Raw genomic sequence first — 21,786 nt, 5'->3', positions numbered from 1 at the left:
TGACGTTGAAAAGTCATTTTAACTGGCTAGTAGCGTTAAATTGACAGCAGACCAGTTATGAATTTAACAAGTTAGTAGAGAAATTTGAAATTTGGAAAGGATAGTAGAGTTTTTAACATTTGAACATTTTTATTTCTTTGTTTCATACAAATTAAAATTAAATGTACAATTAGAATTTCCGCTAATGTCGAACATTCCTGAAGCGGAAGTGAATTCGCTCGTCATTGGACAATTAATTGTAGAACCTCCCGAAGTGGAAGCCACATTTGTCGAAGTGGAAGCCACATCTGTTGAGTTTCGTCCAGGAAACATTTTTTTCGCAATTTCAATTTTTTTATTGATAGAATCATCCACATAACCTTCCGCAATTCCACTACTTTTCCATCCTCCCGCACGTTTTAGTGTCAAAATATCTCCACCTGCATCCACAACCATTGTTGCTGCTGATCGGCGAAATGAGTGACCTGTGTATAATTCAGGTTCTTGTAGCCCTAAGTATGTTGCAATTTTTTTCGGTACACCGCCAATAGTGTGCTGGCCAACATTGAGGGATATACATTTGCCATTACGGTAGGTTAAAAAGAAACGTAATTGGTCTGCTTGACGAGGACGAAGAGCTGCATATTTTCTGTACAAAACACAAGGTTGAAAACTGCAGCCCTCATCTGTGATCGTAAATCTCCTTGTTGTTAAATTCTTTGTATTCCGTAAAGTGACGATAATATATTTCTCAACATCTTCTACGTCCTTCACCGTCAACGAGAGGAGCTCGTCACACCGGCAAGCACCAAAAATTCCAAAAATTGTAATCACTTTATATAACAACCAATAGTCATCAGGAGCTTCAACAAGAAATTTTTCCACTTGCTCTTTTGTTAAAACCCTTGCCTTCTTCGGCACGTAACGCTCATTCTTTCTCTTGAGAAAAGCAATTACCTTATGAAATCTACAAATGTCAAGTTAAAATATCACTTTTTTGACAACGTCTGTAATAGGAAAACAAACCTGCGAACTTCAGCATTTTCTTTAATTTCCAGGCAGCTTTTTAACATGGACCATTTCGACCACAAAGAATTGGGGCTAAATTTGTCTGATAGTTGGTGAAGATACACCAAAAGAACGTCTTCCGTTACATGAGTTACGTTATTGTTTTTCTGCCAATTTTTAAATTCTTCATATTCTCGTTCATATCTTGCTAAAGACTTCGCTGGCAGTAAACTGGAAGCCACGTTTATAGCTTCCTTTTTGATTTCTTCTGGCACGTTCATTTGAGAAAAAATCTTGACGGAAATAAACAATTTGAACAAACGGCGCGTTGTCATAGTAATTGTACTTCTAAGGTTTCTGAGTTTTGAGCAATAATTTGGAAGAAAACAGAATTTGATCATTTTTAATTTTATTTAGTTGTTTACAATTTAGTAACAAATAAAATATTATACAAGACACGCCAGGTAACTGGTTTTACTGGCTCAAGGAGGTAACTGACTCGTCTTCGACTCGTCAGTTATATCCTCCATTCGCCAGTAAAAACCATTTTACCTGGCTTGTAATGTAAAATACTATAACTGTCTTGTATTTTTATCACTTCACAGTTCCTCCCATTATTTACTAAATACAAGAAAATTATCTTTTTTTGGGTACATGTACCAACTGCATTTATTTATTAGTCTTATTGTTGCCCACGCCATCAGGTAAACAAGGGAATATTGAAATACCATTCTCTAAATTGACTGCACAGCTTGTTATTTAACACAGCCCAAGTTACTTACGTATCTACTTTATTTATCAACCAGATAATACTTTAACCAATTTTTGTTTTTCGATTTTATTTGCATAAGAATTAGGCTTTTCACAAAATAATAAAATCCACAGATAACTGCATAAACATACTCATTGGGAAACTTGGCATAAACAACTTCGGTAAACCGAGTTTAAACCAGAGGTTAGCAACGTTGTTGTAAAAAAAAATTATGTTTATGTTTTATTCTTAAACTTAAAAATATATTTCTTTGATTTCTTTGACGAGGAAAAGTGTGCAGTGAATTTATGTCAAGCAAAAAAATATTTGGGGCAAAATTATTTAAACATAACCAATATCACTAGCCACTAACTGTGTGTGATCATCACTACACAATGGATTCAGTTCAAGTGTTTGGACAAGGGCTATAAAAGAACATTAAAGTATAAACAGAGGTTCCCAAATCTTTTTATTTTTTAAGAGAACACAATGATAACAGTTGTTAGAACTACTCGAGGTGAGATAACTCTTTATACTATACACATTTGTGGTAAATTATTTTTTATATCGGACCTTTTAAAAGCCTATTAGAATGATAATTTTAAGGCAGCAAGTTTTTAATTTATTCTAATCTCAACTTAAGAGATACATACTAGACTGAGACAGTCGACTAGAATTTGAAAAACATATTATTTAACCAGACGTGAATTTATGTTTCAGTATGTAACTTTGAAAATTGAAATTATGAGGTTGTTTTATTTTTTTCTAACATATAATATATTTTTTCACCCTTAGGTTCACGAATGTTCTAGCAGGTTTTAATTTTTTGTAACGTAAGTGGGATTAAAATACTAAAACTTTAACAAAATAACTTCTGCAAAAGAAATAATTTTCTTGATTGGTTATTCGCACACGTCTGACCTAAGCAATGTCTACTGTATTTCACTAAAAAAAAATACTTCAAAATTCTTGTATTTTTGATAAAGACAAAAACGGATTTAATAAAGGATTCTTTCAATATACCTCAGTTCAAGGATCTGTTTACTTGAAAATTCTTTCATATTATTCTACAGGACTACCTACTTTTATAATTTGTTGCCCTAAATCTCTCTTTATTGTTCTATGTTAGGTACCCTATCATTTTTTATTTTTCAAAGTTATTTTTGAATTAAATTAAAACACTTAAATACATAAGTGCTAATTTTCGAAGTTAAAACGAACGCGTTTGCAGTGAAGCACAACATGTACGATCGTAGCAAACCAGAGTAATGTGAGCGTTGTTTAACAGTCTTGGGAAAAGTAGGGAATAGATTTAAACATGCAATTTTTTTTAAATTCCCGTCTTGCGTGTTCTTGTTTGTACAGGGCGTGATTTTAATTTATGTTCTAAGAAATTAAAGGTGTCAGCTACAGCTATTGGTTTCATGCAGTACAAACGAATCGTGTATTCTAATTAAAATGCGATTAACTGGAATGGTACACATACAAATTTCAGCGCCAATTCCTGAAATTCGGTTAGTTTATATATAATTTTTGTGTAGTCATACGACAATATAAATAATTGTTAACAAAAACGATAGTGTCTATTTAATGCAAAATTTGAATACACAATTGTTATTTACAAATCTCGAAAAAGCCTGGTAACGTCCCAATTATTATAAGTGGTTAATTGCATGGTATTGCATGTGTTTATAGGTAAAACATGTATTATTTGAAACTAACATGTATGTATCTGTTCTACATATCTAAAACCACGTAACAAGGTTACAAACAAGTAAAGTACATTGCATTTCTGACAACTCGTGCAGAAATAAATTCATGATCTCTTATATCATTGTTTTAATTGTATTATTTATAAGTGAATGTGAGGCACGAGAATTTGGGATTCCCTTATATGGTAACACACCGAACCACCACCGTTTAGAAGAATAATGTTTTATTGAAACAACAAAAAATCTTTCAAAAGAATTCCAGCTTGATAATTACTAAAACTTTCCATATTGTAAATAAGATTTTATCGAGACTCATGCAACATACATATTTATCTATTGGCTTTCAAATGTACTTGGCAATATAAGCATTTGTTTCTTTTAAATATTTGTGCTTAAAGAAAACTTATTTTTAGTACAAAAAAAACCGTACAGAAATCATTTGCTTTGCTGGAGAGATTTTTACTTCAAGAACTTGCTAAGAACCAAAATAAGGAGTCATTATAATCGTGACTTTATGCCTTTTTTAGTATTATTTATTACATACTCCTCTAAACAGTTATAAAGTTTTTATTATGAAGCAGTAAAAATTATATCAAACGATTCCACAAACATCAAATATTTCTTCACTTAAATGAGCTAAGATTAAGAGAAGACCTATTATGCATATCTATTCAATTTTATAAATCCGTTAGTCAGTTAGTAAATGTTAGTATTAGTGTTAGTAAATCTCAAAAAACTGATATAAAAATAAATAGCCAATAACATTGCATTAGAATTTGAATTTTTTTAAATGTTTGTCTCGTAAGTGTAAAATACTCCTGTACATATATTGTTATCTATAAAAAAAGATCAATATAATTTTCGTTTCACATTGTTCTCTTTGAAAATCGTCTTTGCTAGTTTAGAAGCATAATTTTCCTTGTCACTTTCAAAATATTCGGTCAGTGTTGTTAACAAGACAGGTAAGCATAATTTACAACCAACCATAAATATTTATGTACGTTTAAATAGAAGGAAGTACATACATATGTGTGAAATCAAATCAATCACAAGGACATAGTCATCATAACCACATCTAAATCTATGATGTTTGTTTACAAAATGCGAATATTGTTTGGAAATGTTGCAAGTGTTGTCATATGTCATCCTTTCATTAGATGGACTGATAAATAAAGCAAACATTCAAAGTGTATTAGTTCGATCGATAAATTGAAATAAACTTCTCAACTTTTATGTCAATTGTCTCTATTATTTAAAATATTATATTCAACGTCCCCATAATTGTTGAATGTCTTATTGTTTTCAAATGGCGAATGGTCTTCGTTGTCCTATGTTGTAATGTGTACTGCGTTAATTAAAGAAAATAATACTCTACGTATATTTTAAAGAGATTATTTAAAATGTTACAACTAAAAACGGTATCTTTTCAAAATGTATAAAATCCAGTGAAAATTTTAATTTTATGTTTCAGTCGTTTTACATACTTTTGTGTTCATGAGATATTATGGATAATCAATAGATACGGGAACTCTGCTATGTATTCAACAAAGACAAAATTTAAGTGCGGTTTGGTTTCCATGGCTCCCAAAGGCATATTGTATACCTTGGGTTTCGAAAGGATAATAATAATTGGTTAACAAATGTTATATTAAAATACCCCCTTGAAAATATAAATTGGAAGATTAAATTAATTCAGCAATTATTCTTCCTCATAACAATGTAAATTCTGAAAATTCAGTTAACGAGCAATACTAATATTTTTATATGGGAAAATAATAATTTTCAGTGTGTCACAACCCCACGAGGCTACTTAACTATTATTGCTACTACTTGAACTGTGAGATTTAAAAAAGTTATAATAATAGCATACATTAGAAAATCTCGGTATGAAGCTTTTACAACAGTTATGCAACATTATAATTGTTTGCACCAAAATTCATAGCACAAAAAACATTCAAGTCATTGCCCTTTTGCTGAAGTTTTTTTTATGTTTTGAAGACAATAATTAGAATCTGGCCTTACTTCAGACCCATTACCATAGTTCAATTTCCTTAAGGAACGTGGAAGTAAAAACATTGAGGTCCCAGAGTGGTTCATCATATGTTGTCCCTGATGTAAGAGCGTTGATTGGCAAATAAAAAACTATTCATCAACCAATAATTTATTTATTCCTGCAGAGTTCCGAGGAACGATAAAATGCCTCTGTAAAAAGGACTCCTCGGTGAAGTTCTTAAGGATAAGAGAAAGACATTAGGGATGTTTGTCAAGTGATTAAGAACTAGTCCAATAATTTTAAACTGTGCAGAAAATAATCTTCGAACACATACCTACTACGAGGGGACACCCTCCTTTAGTTCATAACATAATTTTTCACAGTGAAATTTGCACCATACAGTATTGTTTTTTATAAGGAAGGGAAGAAAAGTTTTTTTGTTCAAGTTGTGAACAATTTTTAATTGTGGTATTAAAATCAAAATATATTTTCACCATAATTTCTTACGTTTATCAATAAACCTAAAAATATTATCAGTAAAAGGACAGCTGTGCGAGATCTTTGAGCAAAAATAAAAAAATGTAGCAAAAAGCGAAGGTCTGAAGGTCTTGTTATACATACATATTTAAATCCGAACACTTGTATTGAATAAATTAACTACTAGTGTGAAAACTTGCTAAACTTATTTTCAATATCTTTCAAAGTTTAATACTTTGCAAATACTCAGTCGAATTTTATGATTTCTTCTTGAAGCTTCATTTCAGTGAAAATAGAACTACGAATATATTCGTAAATCCAATTGAAAAGTTAAAATACAATCCTAACATAAAAACTCGATTTTTGTCGTAATAACTGTCATGTAAAAAGTAAATACGCGTTTTATAAATAATTTACATAATTGTTCACGTTGAGTTTCATAACAGTGACCACACAATCGTGTACAAGGTGTTATAGGTTAACTTACATAATTTATTGTCAGTCTGTTTAAATAAATTGTACTGAAGTTGGAAAAGCTAGCCGCATCATTATAATTTTAAATTATTGGATAAATTAATGTCTAATTAAATCATCGACGAAGGAAAAGAACAATAACAAGTGTGTACCTATATAGTAGTGTTTCTGCTTGTTTTCATTTGCAATTGTGGTACTATTTTTTCTTATCAGAATCTAGAGTACATTAACATAGATGAAATATTGCAAGATAAAATTTATCATCGTGGAATTATGAATGGATTAATTAGGGTTTAATATAATTCCAGATAAAGTTTAGTCCATATGTATTGATATTAAAAGCATCATAATTTATTGTGCTCGGAATACTGTCACGTGAAAACAACAGTACGCTGTATTTTGGTATACATATTAAAACGAGATAATTTATGAATTACTATTCTAAAGCCATTAATAATAGTTGGCATCAGTCATTCATTAATGTCTGTAAGCTTTTTTACGCAGGTAGAGAGTTGCTGATAAAATTAATGGGCAACGTTTTCGTTTAATTTTTGTTTTTCAAAATAAGAAAATGGATTTTACATTACAAGAATAGTCGAAGCTCTGTTTATCCAGTCCAAATTGATTTCGACTTATTTCAAATTTAAATAAACATGAAATCGCAAACATTAAACAGAAATGGGAATTATTACAATTACAATTTCGTTACAATAGGACCAATAGATATTCAGTGGAAAGTGAAAGTTAATGTTATTCTATTACGAAAAAATCCTATTCTCTTTGCTAAATTAAACTTCAGTAATGTAGGTACATTTTTCTCGGTAGTTTTTACTCGTCGGTTGTCCTTAAACAAAAAACAAAGATTAACCGAATAACGTAATTTAAAAAAATTAAATTTATTTCTTGGGTTTATAATTATAATGCATATTATATTTCAGTCGTAATGTTGAAAATGGGCCTAAAGCTATGAATTATTTATAGAAATCAAATGTTATATTATCCGATTTCACAGTTATTATTTTCTGTTTGTAATAGTTGTAGGTTAAAAAATATCACTTTACATGTAAATCTATATCGTGAATATACTATATTTAAATGAAACTCTCACAATGAATAATTGAAGCTTGAATGAATTATTTATTAGTCTCCTTGCAGTAACTAAAGGTTTTTTACAAAACAGAAAAGCAAACACCTTCTAAAATATCTCCACCATAACACTATCGTTTGATAAAATATTTAAAAAATTAATAATATAGGCCAGAGTAGTTAAATTATGCAAAACCACAACAAAGTTGCAAAAAAATTAAATTTGGTAGGTTAGTTCAATAGAAGTTTTATAAATATGGCTTAAGTAGGTACTTGTGGATAGGTTAGTCAGGAGTATCTTAGGACAGAACAACACTTATTTTTTAAAGTAAGATCATTGTCGGTCTACTGAGAAGAATTAGTCACATATGATCGAGTAAAAAGTTTTTAATTTGAAAATCATCTTTTTATTTTTTAAATTCAGTTTAATTTGTTCACCAAAGGATAAATTGAACATTGACGTATACTCTGTTCTGTAAATCAAAAATGACAGTTATAAGAAAAGCGACGCTGTAGGTGCAGCTCAATGACATTTTGAATTCTCTTGATCATGCGATAGATGTGCAGGTGTTTAATGTGTACATTTTTGATATCATCAATGGATGTATAAAGAAATGTTCACACACTTTTTAGAGAGAAATCTGGTAATTAAATTTTGTTGCTTGGTGTTTTTATGGAAGAAGAAAAGTTGTCGCGCAGCAGGACGCATCATTATAATCCTTGCCTCTCAACGTTTTATAAAAATTAATTTATTTTAGAGAAATTTCATAATGCACATATACGTTCAAGGATTGTTCCTCAACGCGTAATAAAACATATTGTCTTAGCTTAAATAGTCGTTTTATAAGGTAATAATTAAGCCACATAAAATAAACCAGCCGAAAATGTATATCTTTTCTTATGTTCGGGCCATTGAATTTTATGACATTTAAAAATTACTTTTACGACGAAACTTTTGGAATGAAAAATGTTTATAATTTTTAACTGCTTTTTTGTGCAATGATGTACCGCTATAAAAATCCACTTTTCCATCGTTAATTAAAATTTATAGCTTAATTCCACTTTTAAATGTTTTATTTGCGTTAAATCGTGGTTATTCAGATTATTTCAGTTTGTGATTACAATTTAGGTATGTATTATACAGTGACAAGGTTCAAAAGAGTAAATATAAGATGTTTAACGAAAATTACTCAAGAATTTTTTGATAAATTTTACGAACGTCATATGTTACATTTATTTTAAGTAAAGTATTGTAAAGTTGAGAAAATAATTTTGTCATAAATGCCTTTTGTTGGAGGTTGTGCTGACGTAATTGGTGGTTAACCCAGAGATTCTAGATTCTAAGCAAGATGGAGATGAAAAAACTTTTTCAATACTGAACCTCATTTAACCTTCAGATTATAATATCCATATATATTCATACGTTTTGATAAATATTTTTCCCTAACAAAAAAGAAATTTCTCGTACCCTTGTAATATTGTACGTGATGAAAATTGTAGAGAATATTAAATCAGATTTGAATTGTCATAAAAGTATGTGCCAACATAGTTTTAAACTTGTACTTGGCAGTTTAAAGAAAATAACTTTCATTGTTCTAATTTTCACTTTGACTTACACTTGCTTAAAATTGAATATATCTTGAGACAGGGAACTGGAGTATTAGTTACTTTTTACGAGTGTAATAGTATAAAGCTTTGTGTAACTGAATATTACCAAGAACTAAACTAATGTAATTTTCAGAGACTATTCCATATCCTCATTCATATATTCGATGCTACTGCTGAGGACGTATGTACTCATCGTATTTATTTTATACAATAATTAACATTCCTAGGATGAAAAATAATTAATTTTTATGTTAATGAAATGAGAATAATAATAATAAGAACGATGCGGCGGCCTAACAGCTGTGCAAGTATAATAGTATTATGAACAGAGCGATCATTTAAAAAATTAATCGAGTTTGCTGTGGAGCCTATGCTATAGCATGGGTTGCCATAGGTAACACGCCGACTCGATTTATTTTTTAATTGATCGCACCGTACTATCATTCGATCAGTCAAGCAATGTCAGGTTGCGGTCAGAGTTTAGATGGGTGGCCGCAGGGGAGACCGTGTTCCCTTGTAATAAAATAACTTCAATATACTCCATAATTTCATTACTTGATTTCAGTTTGTCTGTAATCTGCAATGTCATGAAAAACCTCCACCGTTCATGTAAAAAGCTATAGCTAAATAAATGATAATAATATAAAAAATTGTGTTTCCATAGGAATTTTCATTATTTCATGGAAATATCCACAATAATAAATAAATCCGGCCCCCTTTTTATAAATAATAATGGTTTATTTAAAACAAAAAGAAATTAAAAAATATTTTCAATAAAAAATCCATGGCGACTTCCGTATCAAAGAATTTGTGACCCGGAATTGGCTATGCAAATAAATAGAAACAGAATTCCTCTGCGTCTTTTGTAAAGGAACTTTGAAATTTGAATTGTTTCAATCGCAGCTGTGGTGAAAAGTACGTGACGATGTTATTGAATTTTCTGTAATATCAGACTTATTAAATTTTAGCCTGTCGACAAGATAAATAAAATTTATCCTTAAGCTTTCGAATATAGAATGTGTTTGTAAATTGCTTGATTAAAATCTGCAAACGTTTAATCAAACCTAACAGTGTATTTCAGGCAGCTGAAAAAGATGTGGAAAAAATCAGTATTGTTCAGGAATGTATGAATTACGAGAATTGATTTTTTTTTTGTGACCTAATAAGTCAGTGGTGTAAAATATCGCTGTACATGGCTTTTTATAATAGCTAAATAAGTACGAGTATGTACATAGTTACCGTAACGAGGTCTCGCCGTGTCGAAAACTGCCGGAAGAATAATTAAATTAATGTTTTATTAACTCCGTAAATTTTACCGCTAATGTCATAAACAATAAAAGTTTAATGAAAACTGAAGTACAAGACACTTAAATTTAGATATAAGCTTGTTTTTGAGATCTCACGTCGTTTCTAACTGTATAACTTAGAATAAATGTTTTTGTTGCTATAAAGTAAAAGCAACGGAGAGAGATATTTCGGTTAAAGCACCAATTTTTCAAATAAACAAAAATCACTACATTGTATTTTATTAGATATTTTAAAAAAACAGGTTGAATTTGTAACATAATTTACATTGCTATTGATAATTTTAATGAAGTAACAGGCGACCTACCAAATATGTTTAAACTTTTTTTGACAGAGTGACTAAGCAAAACAAATTGCACGAACAATGAACAGGCAAGGTTTTTAATGAAAGTAAGTTAGTCAATAAAATTCAATATTTTAAAAATATGTAGTATCTATAGTGTTTCAGGTTTTACAAAAATGTTAAAGACAAACACAAATTAATAATATTAACTGAAGTAGGTAATATCTTTGTACGAGATTATCAGCACAAATGACCCACGTTTTTTTTGTAAAATATGCATATGCGTTTTACCTTAATTTGTAACTAGAGCAATCTATATTCTAAAATCTTTATTAGAGTCCACGATATCGAGCGAGAGTCATTTGGAAAATAGGATATATCCCATTATCTATCAATTTTCAACATGATGTATCACATATTTCGTTGTTATTGTCACACGGATCAAAATACGCTGTATAAATCACCTTACGCAGTCTACAACCTTCACTGTGAAACCTGTGCGTTCTTCTCGTGTATCTAGCGACCTTTGCGGAACCCTAAGGTCCTGAGAATCTCAATCGAGAAAAGCCGATTTACAGCATCCCTTCATATCACGAAAAATTGATGAATATTTAAGTCTATATCTAAGCGTACGATTTTTTAAATAAAAATACACTCTCGAAAATATACTGCCCCACGCAGAATTGTATAATTGTATATAATTGTAAAGATGTAAAAACAACAACGTGAAATTGTAAAATTGTATCTTTATTGATCGTTTAAGTCACTGATTTCCTTTTCAGAATACCAACTAAGATTGACTAACGAATTTGCAACATACTCCTACATTTCCAAAATAAATGTCATAAAACTAGAATCGAGGTTCTAGATGAACCTTTTACTTAAAAATGAATTTTTTTAGGTAAGGTAAATACGCATTTTTGTCAAGAAGAAAACATCCATCAGGAAGTATCTTCAAGGAAACAAATTACTACAATGAATATTGTGCGTAAGGATTCTTTATTGTTGGCATATAAATAACTGAAAAGTCGTATTTTTCAAGTTATTTTTATCATGCTCGGAGATGTTTCCACTTTGTGGCTTTTAGGTAATTTTACTTAGAGTACAGTTATTGGGGACGCAACCACAACAGCTCCCATTGCATGCTGAAAAATAAGATGACTACGCGGTTTGCGTAATTTCTACTAAAAAACTTTAATGATCCCTTAAACTAAAAACAAGGAGCATTAGTTAGGTTTTTCATAATTTAATAATTTTATTATAATATATTATAATTTGACAATTATGCACACATTTTCTTGACATAAATGTCTCTTTATGGCCCACGGACCACTTTATGCCCATGGACCATAAAGATATGTCAAATAAAAGTCAAAAATGTCATTGAAATTTAAATTATTTTGGATACTGTGATGCAGTTATAACAATTATTTAGCTTTATTTCGTACACTTGATTGGATTTTCCAGGCAACAAGCCGCAATTTCTTGCGTTTTCTGCGGCTTTCTCAACCTCGTTCATTATTTTATAACCAAAAATTGAAACTGGCAAAATGGCAACCGTTGTTTTCACTGTTCCCAGGGTTACGCGCAAAACTAAAAATTTGACGACAGCAACTACGCGATCGCGATGCGAACATCCGTGATGTGGGCAGACATTTCTTTATAAATTTTTGTTAAATTTTAAGTTTTATCCTTTAATCGTGCATAAAATAGTGTATGTACTGCGGACGTAAACTGGCTTTTATGGCCTTCCGCGTGTTTTTTTTTAATCACACCTCAGGCCATAAAAGCCTTCTTACGCCATTAGTAACTATTAAAGTCAACTGCAGTTTTCTAATCTTTTAAATTGTTTTTCTTTATCATATCTGAACATTCAGTGTTTCTGTTATTTTTTGAAATTTAAAGAGTTTATTTTAAACAAATCATTTTATGACGCCTGTTCATAACTTAATAATTTTATAAGATATCATTGAACAGCGAATACGTATTTTTGCTACATTTCGTTTGTTGTGAAAAATCTCCGTGATGTTCATTTTACCTTTAACACATTTAATTCGCTACAATGCAGTCAATAACTCTCCCAGGCCACTTATACGCCCACAAATTATTAATTATTTCTTTACAAATGATAATTTGTAATTTACTTGTCGACACAGTGGGATGCTAATCACGACCAACCAGTTACAATGGAGGTTAAATTTGTAAGATTGATCTGATTTATTCGTTTCTTCTAAAAATTATTCACGTTTGACGTTTTAGGAGCTAATCACGTCAGCTTCCGTTCTCAAATCTTTAACGATCAGTTGAACGGCTTCATCGCTTGTACATAATGTAAGATGTTACGAATTACTCTATTTTATCTAATACGGTAGCTTGTGGGTTTGTTTTAATTATCACCATCGACTGATTAATCGTCGTGATGTAAACATTTCCTGTTCCCAACACAATACACAGCTGGTGTTGGGTAACTAGTTATTGTCCTTGGTCGATAATAATTTGTAAGAAATATAATTGCAAATAAAACGAGCATACCTAAAGTGTAACTAACAACTATACTTATGTGGGCCATGTCAATGTCCCCCCAACGCTACTCTATCATCTAGTAGGTACTCCCCAAAAAACTACATCTGATGATTAGATACTCCGCTATCTAACCTTTTCCATGGATTTTCCCCGAAATATTTAATGCGATAAAGATATTTCAGTGTTTGTAAAACTATAGAGAACCATTTCATAACCGCTCGCGGTTATCTCGTCCTTATACAAATTGTTGTCGGGACCTTTAACCCCAAAAAGCGACATGGGTCGTTTGTAACGCGTATCACACAGGGACCGACTGCTGCTAGGGACTTCAAGAGAACAACCACAAAGTGCATCAGATATAAACAAACTATTTTATTCCAATCGATTTTTATAAAGGTTTGAAAAGCATCATTATTTACGATGCGAAGGTTCATGAATATGCATAATGATAAGCAATGCTTTAAAAAAATCGTCTAATATCGCATCGTAGCATCTTAGCTTCAGGGTAAACAAATTTGTTGAAGGAAGTGTTTCCTTATAAGGACGCTGTTTAAGCAATCAACAAGTCAAAAAAATTAAAGAATGTGGTAATTAGCTAATTCATTAGAAAAAAATATCAAATTAATTTAGATTCCTGTCATCTATACATATATTCTCAGTTTTAGTTACGTAAAGATGACTGTGATATTTTCATTTAACTTGACCTACATGCCGTTCGGCGCTAGTAGCACAAAAACTAATTTATAGCTTTTAGGTGTTCTGAGGAAGATTAGGTAGTATAGGAACGACATTATAAATGCACTGGTAAATTTGTATCAGTTCAGAGCGATAGAATGTACGAGTATGTCTTAAAAAGCTCCGGAAATAATACTTAGCAGGAAGAAATCAAAATGAGAATCTACCCTCGCTACAATGCATGTTCGAGAATATTGATATTTGCTCAAAAGTTTTCAAGCGTCCTTCCACATTGTCCTACATTCATCGCTAAACTTGAAAAGTCAATAAGATTTAACTAACGGGGTCGTGTATTTATGTTTTTTAAAATTACGAAAAATGTAAACAGTACTAATCGGAAAAGACAATACTAAATGGAAAACTTAAATAAAACATGTTGCATGTTGTAAGATGACACAGTAGTCGGAAATATATGCGACAGGTTAACAGATTTTAAAATAATTATTGTGAAACTCATCAGCTCTTTCAGAAGGAGGCAATAAGATGCCCACATAAGTTACTTAATTCAAATTAGTTGAAAGATATGAGCTTCCTTAAAATGCTCTAACTGTAAAAGTGGCATAATTATTACTGTAAAAGAATTTATTATAAAAGGTACCTGAAATTCCTCGTTTTTTCTTGTTCCAAAGAATCATTATTTACAACATTGTTTTAAGATGAATCATAACGTGAAAAGGCTTTTTTAACATTTTTTTATACAGATGACGACATTCCAAATAAAACTGCTGAAATATAAATACTGTAATATAAATCTCATAAAACACTTACAGTATGCCTCCTTTAACTAACCTCGATGAGGTGACACTACGGTTGGTTGAAATTTCAAGTGGCATTAATCAAAACGAGTTAAGGTCGCCGATTTTGCGAATAAATCATAGTTGTCAAGATATCATTCACAGCAGGGAACACATACTAGTTAATGTTTTTGATCAGGTTTTGCAGCATTGATTCTTTTTCTACTTATTGAGAATACACAAGACATAAAAGTTAATCATGTCTCTCTTTTACGTTTGCGTATATGTACTCATATGTCCAAATTTGTGGATATTTAAAGTGGAACATTTGCAGGAAAGGAAAGGAAAAGATCAGCCGAAGAACCCTATCTGTCTTTGCAACACACTGCTTGTCTTCTCCGAGTTAATTTTATCCAAGGTGGAAACAATACAGTACGTTGTCATTCCTTGAAATCTAGTAAAGAAAACTTCCATTCAAACGTACGGTCGTTTCTTGTTCTAATCAGATTTAGAATAAATTGTAAAACTCCACTCCTCCGCTGCAAAGCATTTGTGCAGCTCTTACATTGAGGAACAATTTTGCAAAGCTAACTTTAGCTCAAAGGAGTGTACATTGTTCACATTAAAAATATAAATAATGGAAATTGTTTTAGATAAGTAATTTAAGGAGTATTATTAGCTGCAAACAATTCGAAGAAAAGCAATTTATCCAAAATTAATTTATCGAAGCGTAATTGATTGGATAGATTATTGGCTGAATTGTAAAAAGCAATAAAACAAGTCTCCATGGGGCAATTTGCTGTTCAATTCTCCTTTTTCCACTCTATTGTTTGAAGAAACAACAATTGAAACATTTGCTGGGAAAATGTTGACAACCTAATAAACTCACCGCATACACTAGCATTCAAATCAAAAAATTCGATTATTTTAAATATCAGTCTTGGAGTAGAATATGTGTGAAAATGCGCAGTAATCGACATCCGTCTGCTTTTGACAGAACTCGTAGGATTGGATTAGCATAGAAAAACGTAAAAGAAAACTGACAAACGAATATTAACTTGTCATAATGCTTGAAAATAATCGACGCGTCGTAACCCACTAAGTAACAATTTGCATGTACTGAATTAAGAAATTTAAAGCGAATACACGTTTATAACAAATTCAGCATTAAAAACGTTTCAAGGGTTAATTGTCAAAACGGAAACCTTGCACGCGAGTTGACCGCACAAAAAGATTCATTTGTCCGCCTTCATCAAGAGCTTGGTTTTTAACGAACAATAAACGCGGTATACCCCATGTTAAATATTAATTACCTACGTACTGGTTAAAAAAAAAGGTTCAAGACTTAACAATTGATTATTTATTACATACTATTATTTTATCGATTCGCAGTTGATAACATCACTCACTGGTGTTTGACATCCATTCAGCATACATAATTAATTTCGTCCTTAGATGATCTGTCGTCCGCCCACGTGATCACTTTAACTTTTAATTTATGTCCTAAAATAACTCGCAATAAAATCAAACACGTGGATAATACATACCTGCAAATAATTTTTAATTTCGCGTCAAGCGCTTTCAGTTGAACAGCTTCGGTCTAATGATAGATACTCAACTTTTATAACATATTGTTTCTAATTTTAGATTTTATTTGAGCTATTTGCCTTAATGCTAACAGTGTGTACAGTGTAAACGAGCACACACTTTCCCAACACAAACACTTCATTTTTTTAAATCAGGCAAAATACGAAAAGAAATTTTCCAGTTGGATTACTGTTAGAGACATGTATGCATGTACAAACGAATAGTACTTCTATCTTTCACGACACTTCTATAACAAGCGAACTCATTTTATGCATTTCCTCTTTTAGATGACCTGTGAAGTAATAAAATCCTCAAAGAAGCAATACAGTAGATTGTGTTTATTTCATGTTTACAACAGAAACCATTTTTTCTCTAGCCGTAGCTAAATCCTCTACAAAAGATTAAAACCATTTAATAACCACGATCTTAAACAAGATTTATAATCGCTAAACGCTTCCAATAACGTAATTACACGTTGTAGACGATTTGTTAGTCGTAAATCCACAGCACCAACGATAATTAATGGAATTCTTTTCTTATTATGTGCCTTAAGGTGTATTTTCAATTATCACAAAACAGCGGCTCCTCCGATGGGGCGAATTATCATTAAAATGTATAAACCGGGGGATATTGGTTCTGGGATGTCGGGATGAAGGGAGTGAGTAAAGATTATACTCTTTAGATGAAATGAGTTTTTGGGAGGGTTCTTGCAAGTGAAATTTATAAAGCAAGACATGGCAGTATTTACCTGTGGTTCAGCATTTACGCCGCCTGTTTACGTCCAAATGTCGCTAAGGTAATAAGCTCATGGTAATCTAGTAGCTGGCAATTCCATTAAATTTGTATAGCTGAAAATGAGTTTACACGTAATTTGTTAACCGATGTACTAATTCTGTTGCTTGATTACGTGCAATAAACTACAAAGTACAAGTGGAGTACATTACAAGTCGGGTTCTAAATTTTGAAACTCGTGCGAGATATGAAGAGAACTACTAAGACACAGTGTAACTATGCAAATTTGCGGTGCAATTAGTAGCTGCCATAAAATTTACCAGATAAGTCGTTTACTAATCTAGTTTTTCGTGTTTCGAAGATTCAAATTCACAAAGTTTTATTGATCGTAAATTTTATCCACACGGACAATAAATAAAAACAACGCAGAAATAAATAATTTTAGCAAATGACTAAAAATGAAAAAATAGGATCGTCGAGTCGTACACTGAAACTGATACGAATAGAACTGTCGTCTTTTAGTAAAAATTCCAATTTTAAAATTACATTAAATTAGTACCAAAAAACAACATGTTCTACATTTTGCTGTTGAACGTGGTACTGAAAGTGAACAAAAAGTGAAGGTAATACCTGTCAACATCTAAGTAATTATTCTCGTAATTTACCCACCATAATTAATCATTATACCCTATTACGAGTTATTACGGTTTGTGTTCGTTTCAGTTATTAAACGTAAATTAAAATTTAAAATAAATTGCCGGAGCTTAGAGATGTGAGTTAATGGATGATACTTATTTTCCATCCAAAAATTGCTTTGCAGATTTTGAATATTTGAGACAAGGTATTGTGCGTTATACACATAAGAAACTGGTCGTAATTGAGTCGATTTTGAATGAAAAAGTGGATTTTCCGTCCTTACTTTTGTTTATTTTAATGACAACATGGAACTGTCTTACTGGGAAGTGTAAATTGCCCAACAACACAAAAAATTTAATTATGTTCAGTCTTATACCAGATTGTGGCACGTAAGATGCAGGTGTCGCGCTTAATCTTAAATATTTACCTTTTCATTAACTAATCAAATACGCGTACACACCGTTTTGTTAATATAATTTGTCCTTGCATTACTATTTGTTGTAATAACTAATAACAGGTAAATACCGTTCTACTATTCCTAATAAATTAGTTATTTGTACTAAAATATTTATTTATTTCAATCAATACACCGAAGGCAAATATGTGCAACGATATAAATTCTTTAAAAATCGTTTGTCGGCTACGCAAATCTCATTTGAATACAGCTACCGCAATGATGTCAGGACGAAATTCCCTGTCCTGTTTTAGTCGTTAAATTTTATCCAACAAGGAAAAGGAAATTCGTGCATTCGACAAATTAAATTAGATGGGCCCACATGAAGCAAAATCACATTACAAGACACGTAGAATGTGTCATAATTGAAAACTTTATCTCCGGTCCAAAATGATGGATTCTGAAAATGACACCGACGACTTTAATGAAAGATTTTCACAGTGACGCAGGTGGCTCCAGATCCGGAACATGATTTTCCAATAAGAATGTTTGAATAGGCATTTTATTGCAGATCTCGTAAAAACATTGGACAAAATGAAAAAACACGAAAATCTCGTGTTCCAAACAAATTTAGCACAACACCTGTCTGTAGGCGAGAAGTTCGATTACGAAACATCAGAATGACTACCGTAATGATTTAATTTCAGATTTTTTATTAGCATTTCCTTCTACTGCTTTTTCACATTACGTCTCCCAAAGATAGTGCCACTTCATATCTAAATTCATTAGTGGCTCAGATATCCTTTTAGAAAACGGCTCATTCGCTTTTATCTTTTTCTGTTAAAACAATTAATTTTGTTGGGTTTACGTGATGACGTGGGTTTATCAAGCGGCAGTCTCTAAATGTCTGTATAGGTTTTTATCCAATGGAATCCGGTCAATTTTAAACTCCTGTAACCTGTAACATTATTTTTGGATAAATGCACAATATGAAAGGCGCGCTTTTACGGCTAAATTGATCAAGTACTGTCATCTGCAATGCTACAATTTCGAGGCTTTCACAAGATTTAAATTTTCTTAACAACTATTACTAATTTGTTTACAAAAACTAACGTAACTGATAACGCAAATAAATTAAGGCAGTTTAACACAGAATAACAGTAAAAGATTCATTGCCCTAAATGGACAAACAAGTTATTTTTCCAATATATGTATAGCAATAAAAATCTCTTATCGGGAATAACAGTTTTTAATATCGACGGACAACAAATTCGCTGAAACACTAATTGGCTGTTACGACAAAATCATGAAGCAATTAAACTCAACTTTTTGTACCAGAAGAACAAACAGTAACTTAATATCGTTGAGGTAATATAATTCCGAAAAAATTCAATCTTCTTTATTGATTAATCTCTTCTAAAGCGCAGATATAAAGACTAAGGACTCTTATACTGCTGTAATTAGCACAGTTTTAACGCTATAAAAGTTTCAGCTTATTTATTATTGTAAAAAAAACCGCAACCTTCTAAATGTATTTTAAACTTGATAACCTCCAATCTACCAGTTGAAAATAACGAAATGGGAATGTAATATAATTTGCACATAAAAAGTGAATGTATTGTTACTAAAAAGCTTTACCAAATACGTATGACATGATTTATTGGTTTACAGTAAACTAATTTATAAGTTTCTGTTAAGAAATGATGTACAAAATATTTAACTGTAATATACATTTAGTGACATTACTTCAGAGATAGATTTAATTTATTATTTATTCTAAAGAGAAAAATTGTATGGACCACTGCTGTGTTCTAAAAAGAAACCAGACATTTAGTTAAATGATCTTTCCTTTAAAAAATTGCGCTCCTCATTGGTTAAAAATTATCTTAAAATGTAAATTATCTCTGAAGACACCAGAGTATTAATTTTGTGTGTCCTCTTTGTCCACCCTGCATTATTTATACATGAATATATTATCTTGACTGAAGGACTACACGGAGACAATACCAAAAATAAATCACCATTCGACGAACCGGTAGTTGTCATCAAAGGCATGGTATTTTATAAAAAATGTTTTCAAAATGTAACATGTATACATATACATCTCCAGGAATTTTATCGTCGTATTTAATATATTTATAATACATAATGAGAAAATGATCAGATAATTTAATAGATGCAAATAAGTTTTGACGATTTTATTTAAGAACAACCACAACTCCTTTGAAAGATTTCACTCGAAATACTAACAAACGTCAGGCTCGTCCCATGCTACACAGACTCCATTTTGTGAGGAGAAACGATTAACACATTTTGTTGCAAGATATTTTGATACATAATGCATAAACTTGTTGTGTCGATTTTTCATTTTCATACCTACGGATGGAGCTTAAGTAAACAACTGTCCACACTTTCGTTGTGCAAGGCTTTCTGTAGACTTACAGTAAAAGGACACAATCAAATTGCTTTCAGTTTACATAAAATTAAAACAGAATTGAAAACGATATCGAGAGAGTTACCAAGATTATCGTACAAAAAGGTCAGGTTTGTTTGTTTCAATAATTACTGAAAGGACTGAAAAGTACCGGGAAATTCATATTAATTGTACTATTACAAATAAAATTACAGCGTTGGGCAATACTGTTTTACAACGACACGTTCTTAAAATTTTCTTTAATCACGTGCGCAATGGTTCTTTATTGCAACCGGTATTCTTCTAATAAAAGATCAACTGTTATTTGGATTGTAACGCTGAGATCACAAATTGCTCGTAAGTTCCACAGTACCGTTGTAATGTTCTTCGAGGCAAGGTGATTGTAACAATAAATAAATAGAAACTTGAAAAACTAAACGACTTAAAACGAAAAAGAGATTCCTGGAGCGTTTTCAACCTGTAGTGTTTGACGAATCGTTATGTTGAACTAAATCTGACTAAAATATCTGACAGCAAGTAAGAACAGATGCTTTCAGTCAAAAATCAATCATTTCGTTAAATATCTGAGATAATGGGTTCACTCTATCTCATAGATAACTCTCGAAATTTAATAGGCTTTTGCATAAATTACACGTCTGATTGTTTACACTGATGAGATGATATTTGTGTACACGTTTAATTAGTCATATAAAAGAACAACGTTTTTCCATACCTGTTCAATGTACAACTATTTAATGCTCGAAATCACAAGTAATTACCAAAATTTACAGCGGATTGAGTGTCATGGTGATCTGTTGCCGTTTTAGTTGAATCCTCCTACGTGATCCAGTTTGTTCTCCTATTCGTGTCATCTTTAGATACAACTGCATTAAGAACACCATGGATAGATGTTAGTTTTACAAAACATATAATTTTCTCCGGTCCCACATGCACACTGTGGGTTACAAATTATTTAGTTATGTACCAATGTAAAAAAAAACGTTAAGAATGGGTCATTCTATGCTAATCAGTTTAAGAACTCCGGGCACGTTTCACCGTGTCTATTGCTTTGGTAAAACGAAAAACTAGCACTTTCCTTCACCAAAACAAACAATTTTGCAAATTTGTTATCAATAATGTATAAGCAAACAAGATAGACAAAGAGTTCATTTTGTTTGTAATATGAATAATATTTTCATTGTTTGAAATTGCATTAGCAAATACATACAATAGATCAAGTATGAATTTAACATTGGAGGGCATGAATGAAATATTTATCGCCTTGGTACTAATTTCGGAGATCAATGATGCTTCATAGAGGTACTTGAAGCAGCGGCATCAGTGATGTAATCTAGT

General features: G+C 31.4%; 2 protein-coding genes across 4 annotated transcripts in view; both read right to left on the bottom strand.

Annotated features, from left to right (window-relative positions):
* LOC138131559 (tyrosine-protein kinase transmembrane receptor Ror-like) overlaps positions 1-21,786 on the bottom strand; it is a 52,176-nt gene that overhangs the window by 27,566 nt on the left and 2,824 nt on the right. The gene's annotated exons all lie outside the window — the stretch shown is intronic.
* Positions 91-1,586, bottom strand: LOC138131563 (tyrosine recombinase XerC-like). The gene is made up of 2 exons (XM_069048633.1): positions 1,006-1,586; positions 91-946 (listed from the first exon to the last, which is right to left on the bottom strand). Exons 1-2 carry the CDS (start codon positions 1,386-1,388, stop codon positions 130-132), a joined length of 1,200 nt encoding a protein of 399 aa, XP_068904734.1. The 5' UTR covers positions 1,389-1,586; the 3' UTR covers positions 91-129.

Source organism: Tenebrio molitor, chromosome 5 (assembly GCF_963966145.1).
Source record: "Tenebrio molitor chromosome 5, icTenMoli1.1, whole genome shotgun sequence".
Lineage (NCBI taxonomy): Eukaryota > Metazoa > Arthropoda > Insecta > Coleoptera > Tenebrionidae > Tenebrio > Tenebrio molitor.
This window is presented reverse-complemented; position numbering and strand designations above follow the sequence as displayed.

Excerpts from the sequence above, each read along its gene's own strand:
- LOC138131563 (XM_069048633.1), bottom strand. The coding sequence starts at position 1,388 with ATGATCAAATTCTGTTTTCTTCCAAATTATTGCTCAAAACTCAGAAAC. Across the intron at positions 947-1,005 it reads GAAAATGCTGAAGTTCGCAG|ATTTCATAAGGTAATTGCTT; the intron begins GTTTGTTTTCCT and ends TGACATTTGTAG.